The sequence below is a fragment of the Notechis scutatus genome, chromosome Z (genome assembly GCF_049901735.1).
Source record: "Notechis scutatus isolate UNSWTSFEM ecotype Mainland chromosome Z, rNotScu1.2, whole genome shotgun sequence".
Lineage (NCBI taxonomy): Eukaryota > Metazoa > Chordata > Lepidosauria > Squamata > Elapidae > Notechis > Notechis scutatus.
In genome coordinates, this window is record NC_142025.1 from 79,692,226 (window position 1) to 79,713,827 (window position 21,602).

General features: G+C 39.9%; 1 protein-coding gene across 2 annotated transcripts in view; it reads right to left on the reverse strand.

The window, feature by feature from the left end:
* Nucleotides 1-20,696, reverse strand: part of TMEM245 (transmembrane protein 245) — a 70,845-nt gene extending 50,149 nt beyond the window's left edge. For both annotated transcript variants that reach the window (XR_015745912.1, XM_087946863.1), the window contains exons 1-7: nt 20,030-20,696; nt 16,750-16,867; nt 15,654-15,755; nt 12,268-12,378; nt 8,710-8,901; nt 6,064-6,233; nt 5,600-5,704 (exon numbers count right to left, since the gene is read on the reverse strand). Coding sequence is in view for 1 of the 2 variants with exons in the window: in XM_087946863.1 (XP_087802989.1) it covers nt 5,600-5,704; nt 6,064-6,233; nt 8,710-8,901; nt 12,268-12,378; nt 15,654-15,755; nt 16,750-16,867; nt 20,030-20,578 (1,347 nt within the window). In the remaining variant the exon portion in view is untranslated. The remainder of the gene's footprint in view (nt 1-5,599; nt 5,705-6,063; nt 6,234-8,709; nt 8,902-12,267; nt 12,379-15,653; nt 15,756-16,749; nt 16,868-20,029) is intronic.
* Nucleotides 20,697-21,602: the final 906 nt, after the last annotated feature.

The window sequence follows — 21,602 nt, forward strand, 5'->3', positions numbered from 1 at the left end:
TCTTTCCTAGGGCAAAGAGTTACTGCCCCAAGGTTACCAAAGATGTCTTTGTGCCTAAGCCAGGACTAGAACTCAGAGCCTCTAGATTTCTAGCCTGATGCATTAATTGCATCACCAAACTGTTTTATTTATTTTATTTATTTATTTGATTTGTCAATCACTTACAAGATAATATGAACATAGTTATGAATACATGAAATGGATAAAAATAAAAAGAAACAATAGGACAGGGATGGTAGGCAAGTTGGTGCGCTTATTGCACACCTGCAATAAGCATGATTTTATGTACTATATTTAGATCGGACCGAAGGCAGCGTAGTTCTAGGTTTTCTAGGTCTAGAATTTCGAGTCTGGTGGCATAAGATATTCTGCAACGAGTAGGGGAGTGGAGAACTCTTCTTGTGAAATATTTCTGGACGTTCTCAACTGTGTTAATATTAGATACGTAATGTAGGTTCCAGACTGATGAGCTGTATTCAAGTATTGGTCTAGCAAATGTTTTGTATGCTCTAGTTAGCAGTGTGATACCCTGTTTCTCCAACAATACGGCCTCCCCCAATAGGAAGTCCCAGCATGTTTTATAGGCATGAAATGAAATTAAGCCCCTCCCCCCAAATTAAGGCCTATATTAAAACATGCGAAATGGGGGGGAATGGGGGGCTTGCCGTTAGGAAGTACTTTTGTTGCACACCCGGATATGGTGCTGTCTGCGTTGACCCCGATACGAAGTGCCCCACCAACGCCGAGGTCAACATCCAAGCCGTCGCCGCCCACCCAAAGATGCAAGGGGGGGAATTAAGTCACCCCCGAAAAGACAGCCTAGCCATTTTTTCGGGCCTCAAAAAAAAATAAGACCCAGCCTTATTATATGAGAAACACGGTATTACCAGAGAAAAAGCTACGTAGGATTAGGTTAACAACTCTTAATGCCTTTTTGGCTATGTAGTTACAGTGGGCTCTAGCACTTAGGTCATTAGAGATGAGTATTCCAAGGTTCTTGACAGAGTTTGGATCATCAACAAGGTCTTGACTATTCAGCTTGTATTTTATTTTCTGATTTTTTTGCCAATATGTAAGACAGAGCTCTCTCAAGAACCTAGTATGTTGCAATGTATTTGCATAATATATGTGTGGATCCAAACAGCTTTTGTAGCTGACAACTGGAACATTTGTCGATGCACAGATTTCCTAAGTGTCATCCAAAGCTTAGAATATTATTACTATGATGGTTGGTTGCATAGACATAGCACACAATAGATACAAACTCAAAGTAAACCGCACCAAACTTGATTGCAGGAAATACGACTTCAGCAATAGAGTGGTCAATGTCTGGAATACTCTACCCGACTCTATAGTCTCTTCCCCAAACCCCAAAAACTTTAACCTTAGACCAGGGGTGGGCAAACTACGGCCCGCGGGCCACATCCGGCCCGTTGGTCTGTCCAATCCGGCCCGCCCCTGAAAACAAATCACTGGGCGTGGCGTGTTGCCCTGTGTCGCATGGCCCCCAAAGCTGCAAAACAGTGCGGAGCGCTCGGGGTAGGAAAGAAAAGAACTTTGCAAAGGCCTCGGCTGGGAGTTCAAAATCACCTTCGAATGCGACCTCTCCGAAGGTGAGTCCCCGCCGATCCCCTTTTTTTCCGGGGCTTCCAGGCTGGTTTGCAGGCTGGAGCGTCTTCCAAAACTTCCAAGTTTGCAGGCTGGAGCGTCTTCCCGTCGAGGAGCGGGAAGTGTTCCGCCCGGCGGGCGGGCTGCTTAAACTTTGCTCGGGCGGCACTTTAAAAGCCTGCTCCCAGCACCCGAGCAACTTCCCAGCAACTTCCGGCTTCCTTTTAACTCGCGGGCGCTCGGGCCTGGCCCCGAGCCATGCAGCGGAGGGGAAGCCCGGCGGGCGGGCTGCTTGGAGGAGGTGACCCGGCGGTGCTCCGGCAGCAGCAACAGGCAGTTCCGCCCGGGCTCCGCTCAGGTGTCCGGCTGGGGCTGTCAGGAGTTGCTACCGCCGGCGCAGCTCGCGGCTCCAGTCCCGCGTTGCCTTGGGAAGGAAAAAGCAAAACCAGGAGCCGCTGAGCCTGAGCCTCCAGTGCCGCTGCTCCCGTTGCAAAGCACCGCTGTGGCTCTTCCCTTTTGCCTTTCCCTTCCCCAGGCAACGCGGGACCGGAGCCACGCCGGCGGTAGTAACTCCTGACTCAGGGGGCCTCCAAGGGGAGGGGAAGGAGGAGAAGAGGGGGGGGAAGGGTGGGGTGGGGCGATTCCCAAAAAACCTTGTGCTGACCCGGCCCGTCTGTCAAATTTTAAAAGTCAATGCGGCCCCCAAGACAAAAAGTTTGCCCACCCCTGCCTTAGACTGTCTACTATTGACCTCACCCCTTTCCTAAGAGGTCTGTAGGGGGCGTGCATAAGCGCACCATCGTGCCTACCGTCCCTGTCCTATTGTTTCTCTTATTCTTTTATTTTTCTTATATGTACCCATTTCATGTATTCACAACTATGTATACACTTATACTTATTATCTTGTAAACAATTGGCAAATCAAATAAATAAATAAATAAATAAAATAAATAGACATGAAGATGTTTAGACAGGATTTGGCATTTTTATCCACCCATCGAGTCCTTCCCAAGGACTTGTGATAGGCAATAGTTGTTTCCTAATGTTAAAGGTATTGTTGCAGAACATATGCTGTTTCAATTGCCTGAATTCAACTGATGCCTTTTGCAATTGGCTGATTATGATTTTGTCAATGCAGATAGTGTTCAAATAGTGCTCCAGATATTTTGGAACTGCATCTATTACTACTTGTACTACCTTTGCTTTATTTGCCACAAATGTTCCAGTTTTATTGCAGTTTTTTGTATTTTGTTATTTTCTCTGGATCTTTTATCTTCTATTCCGCTGTCTCCAGATAATGCAACATTCACTATCCAACATTCATAGAAGGATTTATTGCATTGAAAAAATAATTTCAAAGTCTTAATATTCAAAATCAAATCCTCCAACAAAAACTTTCTGAAACTACTTGTCAAGAAAGCAAAAGCTTAACTGGTGACTTCGTGATTAAAGTTCACGTGGAACCATAGACAAAATGTGCAGTTTTAAGTAAAAGTTGCATGGCTCAAAAATTGCATATTGAATAAGAAGCAAGTTGAACTTATATTAACCCACATCTGATTCTCCAGGACGTAAAGATGAAGCAAAGAAAACAGATGAAGTTTTGTTTGAATAATAGAGAGTTATAATATGGCAGGACACATAGAATTGACTTTCTCAATCAGAAGAAGCAAGAGTATTTCAATGGAAGTGTTTACACTCAAAATCATTCTCCTTTGCTCTGAAACTTTTTGAATGTCTTGTGTGTATTGTGATATCATATGCATAAAGGGAAGGGATAACTTATACATTATCAATAAAGGATAATATCTGTAGCTCAGGGTTGAAATGAGGGGTTCTTGGTGCTCTGAACTTAGTTGTTTTCATGGAGATGTTTCATTATCCAAACTAGGTAACATCATCAGTGCTAGTAAAGAATGGAGTTTACTATATTTGAGTGGCTTGTCCCTGTCAGCAGAATGAGACATTTAGGCACCAACCTGTGGCCCCAGCCATTCGTCTCAGCTGATTTAAAGCCAGATTTCTTCCTTCACTGTCCCTCCCCTGGCTATTTTTCCCTGGCCAATGACCCCTGGCCCTCCGCCCCTCATCTTTTCACCCAGACACCATTTGAATTGAGCCATAGGCTGCACAGGACAAGAAGCCACCAGCCAATGGTGGCAGGTGGCAGCAAGCAATCAGCTTGGGGGGAAGCATGCCATTACGGTGCTCTTGCAGGAGGCACTGGGCAAGTGACAGAGATGGCTTGGAGAAGTGATCGTGGAGGGTGCCAGGCAACTGGTGGCTGTGGTGACAGCGTGCAGAAGCAATCGCAGAGGGGCAGGAATGAGCTGGCCAACTGACAGTGATGGCATGCAGACGTGATCACATGGAGGGCACTGAGCAAAAGGTGGGAGGGGAGGCAAACATATCCCTTCCTCCTCACAGCCGCTTGTCCTGCTAGACTAGAGAAATATCCTGGGTAAACTTTCCTGGGTACAGAAGAGCTGCCTGGAAATAGACCCGTGGAGTTGATCTCGAACCAGAGAGCTACAGCAGGTAAGGGACCTCTTTGCTCCTGTCCTGTCCCTGCCATTGAGATTTCATACTTCTGTGAAAGGACGCATAGCGCAAGGTCAAAGCTGAAATCTAAAGTGTCCAACCTGTAATTATTGCTCAAAAGCCTCTGCTGCTTGCCTGGATCCCCTGACCCCCCTGTGATCACTTCTGCATGCCATTTCCACTGCTGCTAATTGCCTGGTGCCCTGTGATTGTTTCTGCATGTCCGGTGGCCCCACCCTTGCCACAAGTTACCTGGTAGCCCCTGCTCCCTTGCACACACTTCCCTGCAATCACTGCATGCCGCTGCCAGCAATTGCCTGGAGCTTCCCCGCTCCCCTGCAATCATTTCTGCATGTCACCACCACTGCTGCCAGTTGCCTGGTGCCCTGTGATTGTTTCTGCATGTCTGATGGCACCACCCTCCACAAGTTACCCAGTAGCCCCTGCCCCCTTGCAAACACTTCTGCACAATGCCACATCATCGTCACCAATTGCTTGGTGCACCTCCATACCCCTGTAATCACTTCTGCATGCCACCACCCCTGCTGCCAGTTGTTAGCCGCCCCACCCACCCATGATCATTTCTGCATGCCACCACTGCCAGTTACCTGGTGCCCTCCTGCAATAACTTCTGCACACCGCTACCACCAGTTGCTCAGCACTCCCGCATCCCTGAGATCACCTTCTGCATGCTGCTGCCATCATCAACAGTTCTCAGGAGCCCCCCAGCTGCCCATGATAGTTTCTGCACACCACCACTGCCAGTTACCCAGCACGCACCTGACGTAATAGTGAACTTCCGCCAACTACTTGCTGCTACCAGACCCCATTGGCTGGCTGCTTCTTGTCCCAAGCCTAATACTCTGATAAATTATTCATCAATAGACATAATAAAATTTAAAAGACATAATAAAAATCAAAGTGTTTTCATTTTTACAGACTGCATATATTTTGCATTTGTTTTCTTATAAGAAAATACTCTACAACCACAATGATATATGTGATGGCATGTTATTGTCTTTATTCCTTCCTTATTTCAAAGAAAAAAAAGGAAAGAAAAATACATTTTATGCTTTGTCAATATTCATCTATCTATCTTTACATTAGAGGGCATGGTAGTATAATAGATATATAGCAGGCTTATCGCAAAGTTAAATACATCACAATTTGAATTATCATCCTGACATATGAATAACCTGGTTGGAATAGGGTTGTTTTCCTACTTTGTGCATACCTCTGCCTTTTTCCTAGAAAAACAAATTTATCTAATCTGAGGGAAAGTAAAATACTTTTCTCTTTCAATCACAATCCTTGTTTAGTGTGATTATTAGAATATACGTTGATTATATCAATTTTGAGAAGAAATAAAACACTGGCCATTAATGAAATCTGCAGATTAGAATGAATGAAGTTTCAGTAAAAATACTGTATTATTTAATAGGACACATACCTTTGCTGTAAGGAGTAACGCAAGCAGCAGGGTGCCTATCACTAGCACAAATATAATGAATATGCTAATGATTTTATCTAGGATTTCTTCCAACCACACGATCAGCTGTAAGAAGCAAGAAAATGTAATAAACTTCTTTCTATGGTTCCCTCAAACTTTTTCCAAAACTATATGAGTAGCTTCTCCAACCTTACAGAACTGATTTCAAGTAGTGCAAGAGAATAGATGAATATTGTTTCTGTCTCTTTCCTATGAAAGAGTGCTTCATTTTTAATGTCATAATCCCAGTTATTAACTATAATAAAACCCTGAAAACAACATTGGAAAAGTTGTGCTACTTATAATCTGAAGCCCCACCAGTATCTTTTATTATTTTTAATAGAAAAATGTTGTGGCAAAATACAGGGTGCGTATTTCTTAAAAAATATTTGAACTAGAGCAATTTTACAAATAATTTTAAATACCTTGCTGTCTAACTTGAGAATAATTCTTCCAAGACCCTTAACTGGTTGGGGTACAAGAACTTCTTGACGTTGTCTCACAAAATCTTCCAGAGTATGCCAATAGTTACTGCAGTAAATCAGTGAGAACTGCACTATTCCAAAGTGGACCAACAGTTTTTTTAAAACCCACACTGCAAACATAAAAAAGGAATTAAGTAATTTTCATATGTAATACCTATACTTTTTGTTCATAAAGTCACTTTGTTTCAATAGGAATAGCAATAGAAATAGCACTTAAATGTATATACTGCCCCATAGTGCTTTACAGCACCCTCGGGTGGTTTACAATGTCAGCATATTATCCCTCCAAATATGGGTCCTCTTTTTACTGACCTCAGGAGACAGGAATGCTGAGTCAACACTGAGCCCTATCAGGATTGAGCTCCAGGCTATGGACAGAGTTAGCCTGCAATACTGCCATGCTAGGGCTAACTACCATGCTAGGGCTCATATTCAATTGAATTAAGCTCATATTCAAATTTTTCTGCCTGAATCAACAGCCCTCAAAATGTTTACTTCTGAATGATCACAGTTAATATTAAACATAGTCAACTTTTTTCTTATACATATGCAAACTACATCACTGGAATTTAGGATTAAGATACCACTATTGCAGATGTTACTTCATGTACAAGTTTTGCTTCAGAGGTTTCAAGATGATTGTTTTTCCCCCTTAAGCATACAAAACATTAAAAAGCATAAGATATCAGTAAGCAAACATGTGAGAAGGTGCTTATGAATAATAAGATGAAAATGGTTGCATGAACAGAAGTCTGATTCCAGATTATGAGATATAAGAGGTCCTAGCTAGACAACACTCAGAAGTATTGATAGTCCACAACTGACAACCATAATGGGCATTATAATTTCTATCACTAAGGGCGACTGTCAACCCTGAAGCTGACCTGACAGCGACATCACGTGATCACATTGTTTAATGACATTTCCAAGCCATTTTGGGTTAGTATTCTAAGCCCCAAGACTCAGTAAGTGTTGGGACTGCCTCAAATTGGTTCTTATCTCCATCATTTGTCTGCTTGTTTGGCTTTCCTGTAGCAAACAGCCCAAGAACTGCACGACTCTGAGAGTCACTTGCTACAGTCCGGGAACCAGTCCATTTCAACCCAGTCCCATCTGCCTTCTCTCTCTTAATTCTATATTCTGGGACTTTTCATCTGCTACACCTCATCTGATCTTACCATCTTCTTGCTCCTGCTGCTGCTGAGCAGCATGCCTTTTGCTGCTGGGACAGCCAGCCTGCGACTGAGCTTTGTGTTGTGCTGTGACTCTGGAGTTACAAAAAGTCACAGTGCAAAGGCCAGCACCTCAATAACTCTGAATCATTGCTGAACAAATGGTCATAAATTCAAGACTACCTGTTAGCTTTTAAAAACACAAAAAACCCTGCAGCAGATTTATCACTCAGATTCAAGAATAAGAAGTATGAAAACTAAACAGGGTGAGAAATGCTTGAAAAAACTAGACAAATATAATTTGCAAAAAGAAAATCAAATGAAAATATGACAGTGGTTTGCAAATATCTAAAAAGCTGTTAAGTTCACAAGGAGACAGATGTATGCCTTCGAACACTGATCTTTGGTCTTAGAATCAAGGAGATAAGGCAACCCAGATTTAATTCTAACTGGTGAATATAATGAGTAAATATTATTGAACTCCTAGGAATTAGAATGTAACATTAAGCATATAAGGAAGGTAAATTACCAGTTGAGTTGAAATTTTCCTATAAAAGGGTTATAAAAGGATCAAAAAGGTATGAGAAGGATTTGTACCATTAAGAGAAACATTTTTGTAACTGTTTCTATGCCAGTGGTAGAAAGGTTTTGAATCAAGATAGTTGGTTTAAATGAAAATGCAATGTAGTAGATATTGATTAAATCTTGGTGGAAGTGGCAGAATTAGTGTAATATAAACACTACATGGATGCAAACTTTACAGAAAGGGTAGGTAAGGGGAGGCATTACTCTTTAGAATAGAGAGTAAGGGAGAGTGTAATTTCATTTAGTAACTCTCTTCATACAACATACTAGGTTGTGGTCACAATCTGATAAATAACACATCTAATTAAATTAATTAACTGTGCTATTAATTACGCTTATAATAAATCAGAATGAGTAAAAATAGGGTTTAGACTGGGCTCTGCTTCCCGTTCTTATCCCTGCACTTTAAAAAAACGTAGCATGTCTTCTGATAAATGTATTGCCTCACTAAGAGTTTATCTAAATATATCATCTGAAAATATAATAAACATGCTAGATGTATTTTGTGTCCCCCTGTCTCCATACCAGTTGAGGCGCCATAGTAAATATCTAGACAGAGAAAATATTTTATATCTTAGTATTAGTTAAATATAGGACCATCTATTAGGCAAAACAGGGCAGTATGTTTCTGCGAATTGGGCTGGCTTTGATTAGATTTACGATTGTGTATTTTTTCTATTGCTGTAATATACTAACAGTCCTTCAAGACTGGGCTGAGTTCTAAGGATAAATAAATCTGCACAAAATTGGACTGGAGTTGCCATCTCAAAGACAGTATTTAGTTATCTGCCCAATCAAAATGTAAATCACAATGTAAAAAATGAATAACCTGCAAAAGGTAAGGGCAGCAATTGAATTATCCAGAAATTAAACCAGATCTGGACTATTACAATGCTCCATACAAGCAGAACAAAGTAGATGTCACTGGCTTTCTTCTTTTTAGGAAATGCTGCAATCTCAGGTCTCTGCCTGCTCTTCTCACTGGATGATCCTGATAAGGGATCGCCACTTTCTACAATTTCTAGAAAAAAAATCATAATTACAACAATCAATATTTATTATTGGATCAGCAGGCTTAACTTGAAGAAGTTAAGAGCATCATTGAACATAAAACACTTCTATTGTTATAACAGAGAACCAGCTTGGTTACAAGTAATGCTCAACTTATGACCCAATTAGACTGGAACATGACAAAATCATTAACGGAGTGGTGCCCAATTTTGCTATCCTTTTTGCTATGTCATTAAATGAATCACATAATCGTTAAGCCAATCTGGTTTTCCCATTGACTTTGATTGTTGAAAGTCCATTGCGAAAATCACAGATGATGATTTTATATAAAATCTAGGAAGCTTCAAGTACTTGCCAAGTGTCTGATTTTTTATCTCATGACTGCAGCGATACTGCAATGATCATAAGCAGGAGGACCAGTTGTAAGTCACATTTTTCAATTTTGAATGGTCATAAAATGGTCATAAATCAAGGACTACTTGTAGTAGTTAAGGCAACAAGATGGAAACCAGAAGACAATGATTTCTAGTCCCATATTAGGTACAAACCCACTGGTTGATGTTGAATCAATCACTCTCTTTCTGCCCAAGGAAGCAGGCAATTATAAGCTACTTCTGAAAACTTGCCAAAAAAACTTCTGGGAAAGAGAGGAGTTTATTTCCCTAGACCTTGTGTGAGGTAAACATCTCGCCATTTCCCTCATATACATCAAAGACTGAGAAGAAGAAAAGAGTCATGATACCCAGGAAAAGCTGAAAATATAAAGAAAAAAAATAGGTAAAGGTCCAGATAGTCTTACAAGCCAATATTATAAATGCTTTGAAGATCAGCTCCTTCAGCCACTAAAGAAAGTGTCCTCAATTCCTGCATACCAGCACTGCTCTGCAGCACGCCAGCAACTGGGCTGTGCAAACAAGCGAAGAAGCCCCATCCATGAGATGCAGGCAGCACACAAAACCACACCCCTCTGGTCTGTGGGAAAACTCCTCTACACAGACCTAGTCTCTGGTGCACAAAAGGTTGGGGGCCCCTACACTAAAGGATACAATGAATAGAGTATTACAGGGAGCAAAGATGCCTCAGATCTGGAAAGAAGCTAATATTGCATTATTACCAAAGAAGGGTCAAGCTGTCTTGGGAATAAAAAAATATATAGACCAATTTCATTATTAAATAATAACTATAATTTTTGTGCAACTTTAGCGGAAAGATTGAAGAAGGTTTCATATTCATGAAAATCGATTTGGTTTTTGCCAAAAAGACAGTTAAGAGACAATGTGAGAACTATTTTGAACATTATTGAATACCTACAATATCACAGTGAGAAATAGTCAGCTTTTGGGATATTATTTTTGGATGCAGACAACGCCTTTAACAACTTAAAATGGATTTTTATGTTTAAAGTTTTGGAAGATATAGACTTTGGGGAGAAATTTATTCAAGGGATCAAAGCAGTTTATACAACAGAGCAAGCTAAGTTTATTATGAATGGAGATTTAACCAAATCATGTAAAATTCAAAAGGGTACAAGACAAGGATGCCCCTTATCTTCCCTGCTGTTTATATTGGTTTTGGAAATTTTAAATAGAGATATTAGGCAAGATGAGAAAATAACAGGTATAAATATCAAAAAGAAAATGTATAAATTGAGAGCATTTGCTGATAATTTAGTTATATTTTTGCAAGACCTGAAAACTAATATAGAATATTTGATGAAAGAGTTTGGAGCAGGCTTTAAAATAAATAAACAGAAAACAACAGAATATGTTAAGAATATGACCTCTCGGGATTGATATAAAAACCCATTCAGTTTCCAGTGCTTTGTTTCCATTGAGTCTTTGTCAAATGGTTATTGGTAGTTCAAAAAAAAAAAACAACCCTTCAATAAGCTGCCTCATCAGTCTCATCTGAAGGCTCTAAGCTAAAGCAAAAGATGGAGGGAGGTAAAAACAGAGAACATAAAAGGAAAAACAAACAGCCAGAATGGGAACTCAAGAATTTGAAAAGACATTGTAATAGAGATGCCAGTAAGAGGTGTTTAACATTTCAAATGTCTCTGTATCAGGCACACAGAAAATTAAAATCATGGAATCATAGTCCTCTGCTCTAAGACCATAACAACGAATGGCTCACCAAACTTTGCTTCAAAGGGCCTAGGAATGAAACAACCACAACTTCAGGAAGCAGACTGTTTCATTCGTAATAGCTATTATGAATGAAATATTGTAGTTAGGAAATTATTCTTTATCTCTTTCTGTAAAGCTTCCACCCATCAGTTCTTGATTAACCTTTGGACACTACAAAAAAGAAATTCATACCCTCTTTCCTATGATAAGCCTTCAAGTATTAAAAGGCTGCTCATGTCTCTTTTTAGCTTTCTCTTCAGGCTAAACATAATCAGTTCTTTTAACAGCTCTTCATACTATTTAGCCTCCAAGCTCCTTACCATCTTTGTTGCTCTTCTCTGTACTTTTTCTAGTTCCTCAGCATTTTTGTTGTGAGGTGGCAATAAAATTGTATTCCAAGTACAGTCTGACTCTGACCAATACAACTTGGACCAGAATTACATTTCTTCTGATCTCAATCAAAATCTCTATCCTGTTGATGCAGCCTAGTATTGCACTGGTTCAGTGGTGGGATTCAATTTTTTTTTGCTACGGGTTCTTGTGGGCGTGGCTTGGTGGGCATGGCTTGGTGGGCGTGGCAGGGGAAGGATACTGTAAAATCTCCAGTCAGAGGTAATATTTGCCAGTTCTCCGAACTACTCAAAATTTCTGCTACCGGTTCTCCAGAACTGGTCAGAACCTGCTGAATACCACCTCTGCATTGGTTATTTTAACAACTGCAGCACAATGCTGGCTCTTGCTGCATTGTGTACATCCAACATCAGGAATACCTGGATACATTTTGAATCAACTGCAGTTTTCAAATACATTCTAAAGGCAGCACAGGTAGAACATTGGTAAGGTTAGTGAGAAGGATAGTGAGAAGGGATAAGTGATTAAGTTACTGTTGCCAAATTGTAACGAAAATGACAGATATAAAAATGAGCAGGCAACTAACAGTTTTTTCTCACTTCCTAAATTAGGCCAGACAAACTCAGAATTGAAGAGTGTTTTGTAATCTACACTATGCATTTCAGTTTTTTTAAACATCTTTAATGCTATTTAATTTTTCTTAAGGCTTCACCATTAGGGTTGATAAAATACCTCCTAAATTAATTTAATTTCAGCAACTGTTTTAAATCAATCAACTTTTAGACCAAAAAGAAAAATGTAGAAATCAAATTAAAGTGCACAAATCAATATAAGCAAGCCATACAAGCCGATTAATTAAAATATTTGAATATTTTTACAATCATTGGAATTAAAGTCACCTGAAGTTTGTAATGGATGATCTTCATTACTTGATTCATAACATGTAACTGAGATTACTGTAGTGACCGCAGATGCTGCAATGGAAATTACTTGACCAAGAACTTGTGCCTCTGTATTAAATAAAATATAATAAGTGAAAAGGAAACATATGATACATTTTAACAATTGAATTCTCCATCTTCTTTCCAGTAAATTTATAATCCAAATAATATAGAAATACTTATATGAACAATTTAATAGGAGAATACAGGTAGTCTTCGACTTACAACAGTTCATTTTGTGACTGTTCAAAGTTACAACAGCAATGAAAAAGTGACATGACTATTTTTCACACTTACAATCTTGGAAACATGCCTATGATCATGTGATCAAAAGTCAGATGCTTGGCAATTGGTTCATATTTATGACCATTGCTGTGTCCCAAGGTCATGTGATCACCTTTTGCAACCTTTTGACAAACAAAATCAATGAAAGGGAAGCCAGATTCACTTAACAACCATGTTACTAAATTATCAACTGCAATAATTTACTTAACAAATGTGGCAAGAAAGGTCATAAAATGGGGCAAAACATTAACAAATGTTTCTCTTAACCACAGAAATTTTGGGCTCAATTGTGGTGGTAAGTCGAGGACTACCTGTACTTCAAAAAACTTGAAATAGTTTAGTTTACTTTATTGTCATTGCACCTTGTACAATGAAATCAAACACCATCTTCAGTGCACATTAGGACCATGAAAATAAACACAAACACACATCCTTCACCCTCCACACATTGAACAGAAAATCCCCAACACTGCACTATACAGCAGAATTCAAAAGAGCTACTCCTTTGGGTTAAAAGATTTTTTCAGCCTATTTATGCTTGTTTTTATTATTCTGTACCGTCTGCCAGATGGTAATAGTTCAAAAAAAGGGTTCCCAGGATGAGATGGATCTTTAAGAATGTTTTGAACTTTCTTAAGGCAGCGGGAGCTATAAAGCTCTTCCAAAGAGGGGAGAGGGCAACCAATGATCCTCTAGGCCAGGGTTCCTCAACCACCGGGCTGCGGACCGGTCCCGGTCCGTGGAGCACTCTGTACCGGGCCGCAAATAAAAAAAATTTAAAAAAATGGCAGCTTTCTTCGCCTTCGGTGAATGCTGCTGGGATCGGGGATCAAGGACACAAATGAGAGAAGGGGAGGGAGGAAGCAACCGAAGCCTGTCCTGCTCTCTGGCTCAGCGGCTTCGGTTTCCTCCCGCCTCGTTCCTCTCTCAGTCGCTCTCTCGCTGCTCCACCAGCCCAGGAAGAAACTGCTTCAAAGAAGCCGGGGGTGGTGGCTTTTCCTGTCGCCGCAGCGCCTCCGAGCGCCCGTTCACCCCAACCCCGCCGGCCCACGCGCGCTTCAATTCAGTGCCCCGTTCTGCCTGCCTGCCTGTTTGGTTGTTTGGGAGCAGCTTCGGCTGAGAATAATAACTATTCACCTCTTTTTATCAGCCGAAGCTGCTCCGAAGCGAAGAAGGCAGGCAGACAGGCAGAACAGAGCACTGTGGATTGAACACGTGCGTGGGCGGGCGGGGTGGGGTAAACGGGCGCCGGAGGAGCTGCGGCGACAGGAAAAGCCACCCCCCGGCTTCTTTGAAGCAGTTTCTTCCTGGGCTGGTGGAGCAGCGAGAGCGACTGAGAGAGGAACGAGGCAGACACCTGAGGGAGGGAGGAGACACCTGAGGGATGGGGCTGAGGGAGGCAGGGCCGGCGCTCCCTGAACTTGGTGGTTTGCTGGCAGACGTTTTATTACCCGACTAGGTAACAACATCAGATGTTACCTAGTCAGGTAATGAAACGTCTGCAAGCAAACCACCAAACTCGGATTCTCCCCGGTCCTTGAAAAAGTGTTTGTGCTTGAAACTGGTCCCTGGTACAAAAGAGGTTGGGGACCACTGCTCTAGGCAATGATGTTAACCCTCTGGAGTGCTTTCCTATCTGCCACTGTGCAATTGGCAAACCATACAGAGGTGCAGTAAGTTAAGATGTTCTCTATGGTGCAGTGGTAGAAGGTCAACAGTAGGTTTTCATTCAGCTGTTGTTTTCTGAGAAGTCTCAGGTAGTATAATCTCTGGTGGGCCCTTTTGACCAGTGCTGCAATGTGAGCACCCCAGGTCAAGTCCTCTTTTATGGTAACACCCAGAAACTTAAAACTGGTCACTTGCTCTACTTGGTCTCCATTGATAAGCAAGGACTGGATGTCTGATCTGTTCCTTCTATAGTCCACTATAAGTTCCTTGGTCTAATTGGTGTTGAGGACCAAGTTATTGTCTCCACACTACGAAAGCAACCGGTTCACCTCATCTCAGTAGGCAGACTCATCCCCCATGGAGATGTCCCACCACTGTTGTTAAATAGGTTTTAAAAGTTATAATACCAAATCCAACTTAATAAAATGAAGTGCTTTCTCCTTTTTGAAAGAATGGCAATACCAGTAATCTTTCCCCCACCACATTGACAAAAACATCAAAAGTCTTGCTGGCACTTAATACCCACTACTCATGTTCAAACAAAACTATATTTCTCTCATAGTAACATCCTGGTTGATTCAACTTGGCTGGGTTGGCAGATTTCAGGTTTTTCCAGTTAAATAATATTCTCTACTAGACCTTTAATGTGCCTTCTAAACAGTAATGCCTGCATTCGGTAATGAGATTTCCTCTGAGATCTCAGAGCTCCCATTTCTGATGTTTCAAAGGGCTTTGAAGACCCGGTTCTTCACCAAAGCTTTTGGCAAAAATGAGTGAAGGCCCTTTTGCCCTATGTGGTTTAGTGGTACCTTGATACTCATCATTAATTATTCCAAGAAGTGCAACAAGTACTAAAAATGACAGGTACCAAACAAAACAGTTGGTCTTTTCTTTTAGCCAGGAAGGAGTTCCTGTCTGTATCTTTTCTTAGGTCAGTGACCTTACCAGCATGGTTGGCTTCCTGTTTGCGCTCTGCAGCCGCCACCACCCGGTTCCTTTTGCAGAGACCTTCCTGGCTTGGCCAACTTCCTATCTGTTCTCCATGACCATCCCTCTCTTCATATAGCAGTTAGTCGAATACCAAACAAGTACCAGGACAACATTTTTGCATCAAAATGTGTTGAGTGTCAAATTCAATGAGTTTGAAGCAACTGAGTACCAACACACCGTTGTATTTATTTTGTTCCCCATTAGTTGTTATCATTTCTCCCATTTTCACTGTTTATTTCTAATAAACATATTTTAACTATTTTATTTTTTCTAGTTTTTATTTATTTTTTTAATCAGTAATCACCTAGAATCTTTGGGAATTGGGCACTGTATAAATTTAAATAGGCTCATTACAGATGATAATTATATTCCATTATTTTAAAAAAGTAATTAATTTTTACCTGAAGGCTCTTTTCCATTTGATTGTTCATGAAGCATACCTACTGTCATTAAGACAATTATAAGTACAACAATTGGAATTCTCCAAGATCCTGCTGCAGAAGCTAGAAAAAAGTATGTATCTTTTAAAACAGCCACATTTTTTGTAGATAGATATTGTCAAAGATGATGATAATGTTAGTCAAGCTATATACTTATAAAAATCATAGGATATTAACAACAATTTATAATAAAGCATTTTCTTGTGTTTTGTATTAATTCTGAATATAATAAGATATGCTATATTCAAAATTAATACAAGATGTAGGAAAATGCTATCTAACTTTCTATTTACAGCCAGTTTGATGTAGTGGCCGAGGCACCAAGCTTAAAATTGGAAGATGGTGAGTCTTATAGGCACAAAGCATGATGGATTACCTTGAATTAGTCACTTTCTCTCATGCCTAGAGAAGAATCAAAATTAAAAGACCTCTGAAAAACCTTGCCAAGAAAACTGCAGAACTTGCCCAGAAAGGTGCTAGGACTAGATGGCAGGTACTGATTTCACAATGTATCACCCCCTTAAAATTGCAAAATTAGGACCTAAGTATTTAAGTCTTGCCCTCTCCACAGACATCAAGCTCACCTAAATCCCAGGCAGTGTACAAAGTTAAAGTTTAGCCTTGAGATTTTAAAAAGTTATCCATATATTTACAAGGATGAATATATACAAGAAAAAAATACAATAATTATGTTCCCATATTACAATAGACCATTATTTGAATAACCACCTCATTCATATATAACACTGAGTCATGAATTATAGTTTACAAAACACAATGGGTAAGGTGACATATAATGCTAGATTAAAAGTAAAAAAATTATCTTAGCATGATGTATGAACCCATATATTAAGCTTTAAAAAGAATGAGGACCTTCAGAATTTAGAAATTAAGCATATTCAATCAATTCTTATCTTTGTTTCATGCCAAAATATATTTAAACACGCTAGATAACAATCATCTACTATGGCTAACATCCAGCTAACTTTCCCATTTAACTTTCTAGTTTCTAAAATCTACAGAAAAATTTCATATTATATAACATGTATTCACTCACCCAAATGAAATAGCAGCACAATCCAGAGGGGAACTGATATTGCTCTCAAGTAACGCTCGGTGCTTGGGTTCCATCTGAATAACACAGTCAACAGATAGCCTGCTATCAAGGTCCATATCTGAATATTTAAAAAGGAGATGGAATTTGAGTATAAATCTCTAACCGAGTATTATATTAACTTCAATTTACCAGGACTGTGCACTAGAAACCCATAAGCTAAATTCAGCCAGTGTATTCCTAGGAGTTAAATAATTGTTTCATCTTTATCTTCTTCACTTGGAAAGAATATGGTTTTCCATTTTAAATGACAGTTATTAATTAAATAATTTTCCATGATTATACTCTTGCATTTGCAGTTTCTCAAGTAGATATTCAGTATTTAATTAATAACATTTATAAAATCATAGAAACTGAAAGAGATGCAAGGAGGAATTGGGTAAAAGCTAACACTGGGGATGTACAATCATAGAATTATAGGCTAGAAGGGACCTTAGAGGTATTCTAGTCAAACTCTCTGCCTAGGGCAGGATACCTTATTCCATCCCGGACAAATGGTTGTTCAACCTCTTCTTGAAAGCTCCAGTGATAGCGTACCCACAACTTCCAGAGGCAAGCTGTCAGACTGATTGTTCTCACTGTTGGGAAATTTCTCTTTATTTCCAGGCTGGCTCTTCTTCTGGTAAGTTTCCATCTAGTGCTTTTTGTCCTGCCCTCTGGTGTTTTTGGAGAATAAACTGACTCCCTCTTCCCCATGACAGCCTTTCAAGTATTGGAAGATGACTATCATATTAATCCATAAATGAAAGGATAAATTTTAGCATCTCCATAGAGTAAAGAATAAATACGTTAAAAATAAATGCCTATCAACAATTTGTGTCTGAACAATAAGCAAATAGAAACATGGTTGTTGTATTTGTATACATGCACTTATGCTACCATCTCTCAACTCACACCTGCCCTCTGTAACAGAATATGTTTATTTCAATCAGAATAGAGCTGGAAGGGACCTTGGAGATCCTCTAGTCCAACCCCCTGCTCAAGCTTGCCTGTGTACAAGATAAGCATTTGGTACCAAAACAGCTTGCATACATTTTTCTAGTTCAAGGTCTATTACAATCCCAGAAGTCTGTAAGGATGGCTTTCCAAAATGGAAGCACTGAACATCCAAACATTGTAAATTAGGAAAAAGATGTAAGTATAAAGATATTTCAAATGAAAAAAAGGAACTTAAAACTAAACAGGAACTAGAAAATAAAAGAGCGGACCTTGCATGGTGGCCACATCTGCAAGTACAATCAAGATATGTGAAAGATGCTAGAACAGGGGTGTCAAACTCAAGGCCCAGGGGCCGGATCCAGCCCATGAGGTGCTTAGATCTGGCCCACGGGGATGCCCTGGAAATAGTGAAGGACTGGCCTGCGGTGCCTCTGCCAGCAAAAACGGAGCTTGTGAGGGCCATGTGTGGCCCCCAAGCTTCGTTTTCACTGCCAGAGGGTTGCAGGAGGCTGTCCCAGCCAAAAACAGAGCTCAGGAACCTGTTTTCGCTGGCAGAACACTCAGGCCACCACAGGCAACAACCCCGACACAAGTGATGTCATTCTAGCCACACACACCCTGGTGACACCTCCCCAGCCCTCCCAAGGTCAAACACAGCCCTGATGCAGCCCTCAATGAAATTGAGTTTGACACCTCTGTGCTAGAATATATGACTTTTATAAAAAACCAACAGCATTTTATCGGATACTTTTAGGAACAGATGAAAAATTAATAAAATATATATATAGCTACTTATTAAGCTTTAAAATGAAAGATGAACAAGTGAAATAAATAATGATAGTATGGGCAAAAAACTTTGGATATACAATAGAATTAGACAAACGGCAAAAACTTTGGGGTAGAAATTATAAATTGACAATGGAAACTACGTGTAAGGAAAACTTATATAAAAGGTTTTACAGGTGGCATCTGCCACCAAGAAGATTAGCAATGATGTTCAAATACATGTCCACCAAATGTTAGAAATGAAATCAGATACCGGGCATATGTGGTGGACAGGCCCAAAGGCTTAAAAATATTGGACGAAAATACATACATGGTTAGAGAAAATGATAAAGCATCATAGAGATTTAAAGCCAGAAATATTTCCGTTAGGTATATTACCAAAAAATTATGATAAAGGGGTTGTATATTTAATATTACATGTGTTGACAGCAACAAGAATTGTATATTGGGGAAATGTGGAAATTCCTAGAGATGAAAACATAATTAAAAAAATATTAGACTGTGCAGAAATGGATAGGTTAACATTAAAGATAAAGGATAAAGAAGATACAGAATATTTTTAACATGGCATTTATTTTACAATTAGTTAGACAATAAAGGTAGAAATTAGAAGTTGGAAGAATACAAGTAAATACTGTTATTATTATTATTATTATGTATAAGTAAATTGTTTATTATAATATGTATATTATGACAACACATAGTTTATTAAGCACTCATGTATATTAAAGAAAAATGCACAAATAAAATTTATAAAAGAAGTCTGTAAAGGATGAAATCTATTACTATAAGATTCCTAAACATTGAATATCTATTCTGAAAATATAAGTATTGTTATGAAAAGAGGATGCATTAAAATTAAAGAAAGCATTAGAATAGTTAAAAGAAACTAGAAACAGCATTGTTGCATTTATATTTACTATAGTAGTGTTTTCAAAAACACCTATTGTAAATCCAGCTTTTAAAATCTTTTTAAAAAGAGTAATTTATAACTTTTCTGTAATCCATTTAATTCCTTCTACAATATGTTTCTTGCTTAATTTATTCCATTTATAACATTATTTAAATGAAGCTCAATAATTATTTTCAATTCTCCTTTCCTATAGATACATTTATACTTATTATCTTGTAAACAATTGGCAAATCAAATAAATAAATAAATAAATAGATTGTCATGCAGTTCTCGATACTTTCAAGAAGCATTGACATTTTTAACGCCTTTCAATACAGTGATTCTGAAGTTTAGCAGATAGTTTAGGGTAGCCTTAGTTCAAATTGCGACTTTTGAGGCAAAATTCAAGACGCTACTGGTTGAACTCTATCGTTCAAAAATCCCCACGCGTACGTCCCATTCTCCGAAATATACTCGTAATACTAACTCACGTGCGTTGGACTAACCAACTGGCTGAGCCAGACGTGGTGGTTGGCTAATGTGTAACTCGCTCTAGTGAACACATCCACTTACGCCACTACTTCCAAGAGATTGAGTATAACTTACCCAACGACTACTGAAATAGTTTAGTCCTTGGCAAATGAGGCTGGCGGAATACTCAAGAACCACCTGGACCTCAAAGGAGGTACCGATGCAGTATACTCCATACAAAACTGGAGCTCCGGCACTCAAAAGAAGAAGAAGCCAACGGCGCCGCACGATCTCATTAACCAAGGTTTCGGCGGCCGCATTAGCAAAAGACAGCGGCAATAAGAAAGTAGCCAAAAATACTGGCGTGTTGGAATGGCGGAGGCGACGCAGCCACCGACGCCCAAATGCCGTGAGGGAATTCTTAAACGGGTGCAAAAAGGTGCCGCATAGGACAGCCCACAGGAGTGGGCGCAGAAACGCTTCGAGGATAAAATAAATGAGTACCCCCACCCCAAAGCATAGTCCCACCAGAACCAGAGCCCCGGTATTGTAGAAGGCCTGGCGCAGCGGTTTCTCCAGGCGTGGCAATTGCAGAGGCGGCGGCGGCGGGTAACGCTGAGGATCTGGGTCCAGTTCAGATTCTGATAGCGGACTCGAAGAACCATCACACTTGTGTTTAGCCATATCGCTAAGCCAAGACGTTAATATTATTGCTGTTTCCTACATTTCACCATACCCGCTTAGAGAAAAAACCACCGCACCAACCGCAGAAAAGCAATGATTGCCGCACTGAATCCTGGGGAATGCAGTTCCCTGTGAAAGCCAGTAGGCATTAATGTTCTGGGGACGCTGGCAAACTTGGCGTTTGGCTTGAACATACAGAGCCTGGAATGTGGTAACTGCTACCCGTCATGTATTGCATGTATTTCGTATACCTGCTTTATTTAAAAAGAAAACGCTAACAGTAGCATTATTTTTCTGTTGAAGGTTGACAGAATCCTGTCCATTTTTGAGTATATTTTATCCAACTGATTAAGAAGTTTTGTGTCATTAAATTTTATTTCATTTGATATTTGTTAATTGTTATCATTATTATAAATTGTTATTCAGGATATCCAGAGGCAAGTATAAAATATGAGACATGGTCGACATTGTATTCTTTTAACTTTGGTAATTTTCAACTAATGCATAGAAACTCAGAACAGCTGGAAGGGACCTTGGAGGTCTTCTAATCCAGCCCCCTGCTTAAGCAGGAGATCCTATACCATTTCAGACAGTGGTGGGATTCAAATTTTTTTGCTACTGGTTCTGTGGGTGTGGCTTGGTGGGTGAGGCAGGGGAAGGATCAGGGGTGGGATTCAATTTTTTTTTACCAGTTCTGTGGGCGTGGCTTAATCAGTGGGCTTGGGTTGGTGGTCATGTGACTGGGTGGACATGGCTTGGTGGTCATGTTATCGGCTGGGTGTGGCCAACTCAATATCACATCAAGGCCTGCATCTCTTCGTCTGGCCTTTCATGACTGTGGGGATGCTGCAACAGTTGTAAGTGTGAAAAATGGTCATAAGTCACTTTTCTCAGTGCCATTGTAACTTTGAATGGTCACTCCACACAAGCAAAGTACCAGCAAACGAGGGAAAAAAAGCTCCAGAGAAGTTCCTGTGACAGGAAGTCTAGTCCTATTAAGAATGTAATAAGGGTTAACGGAGAG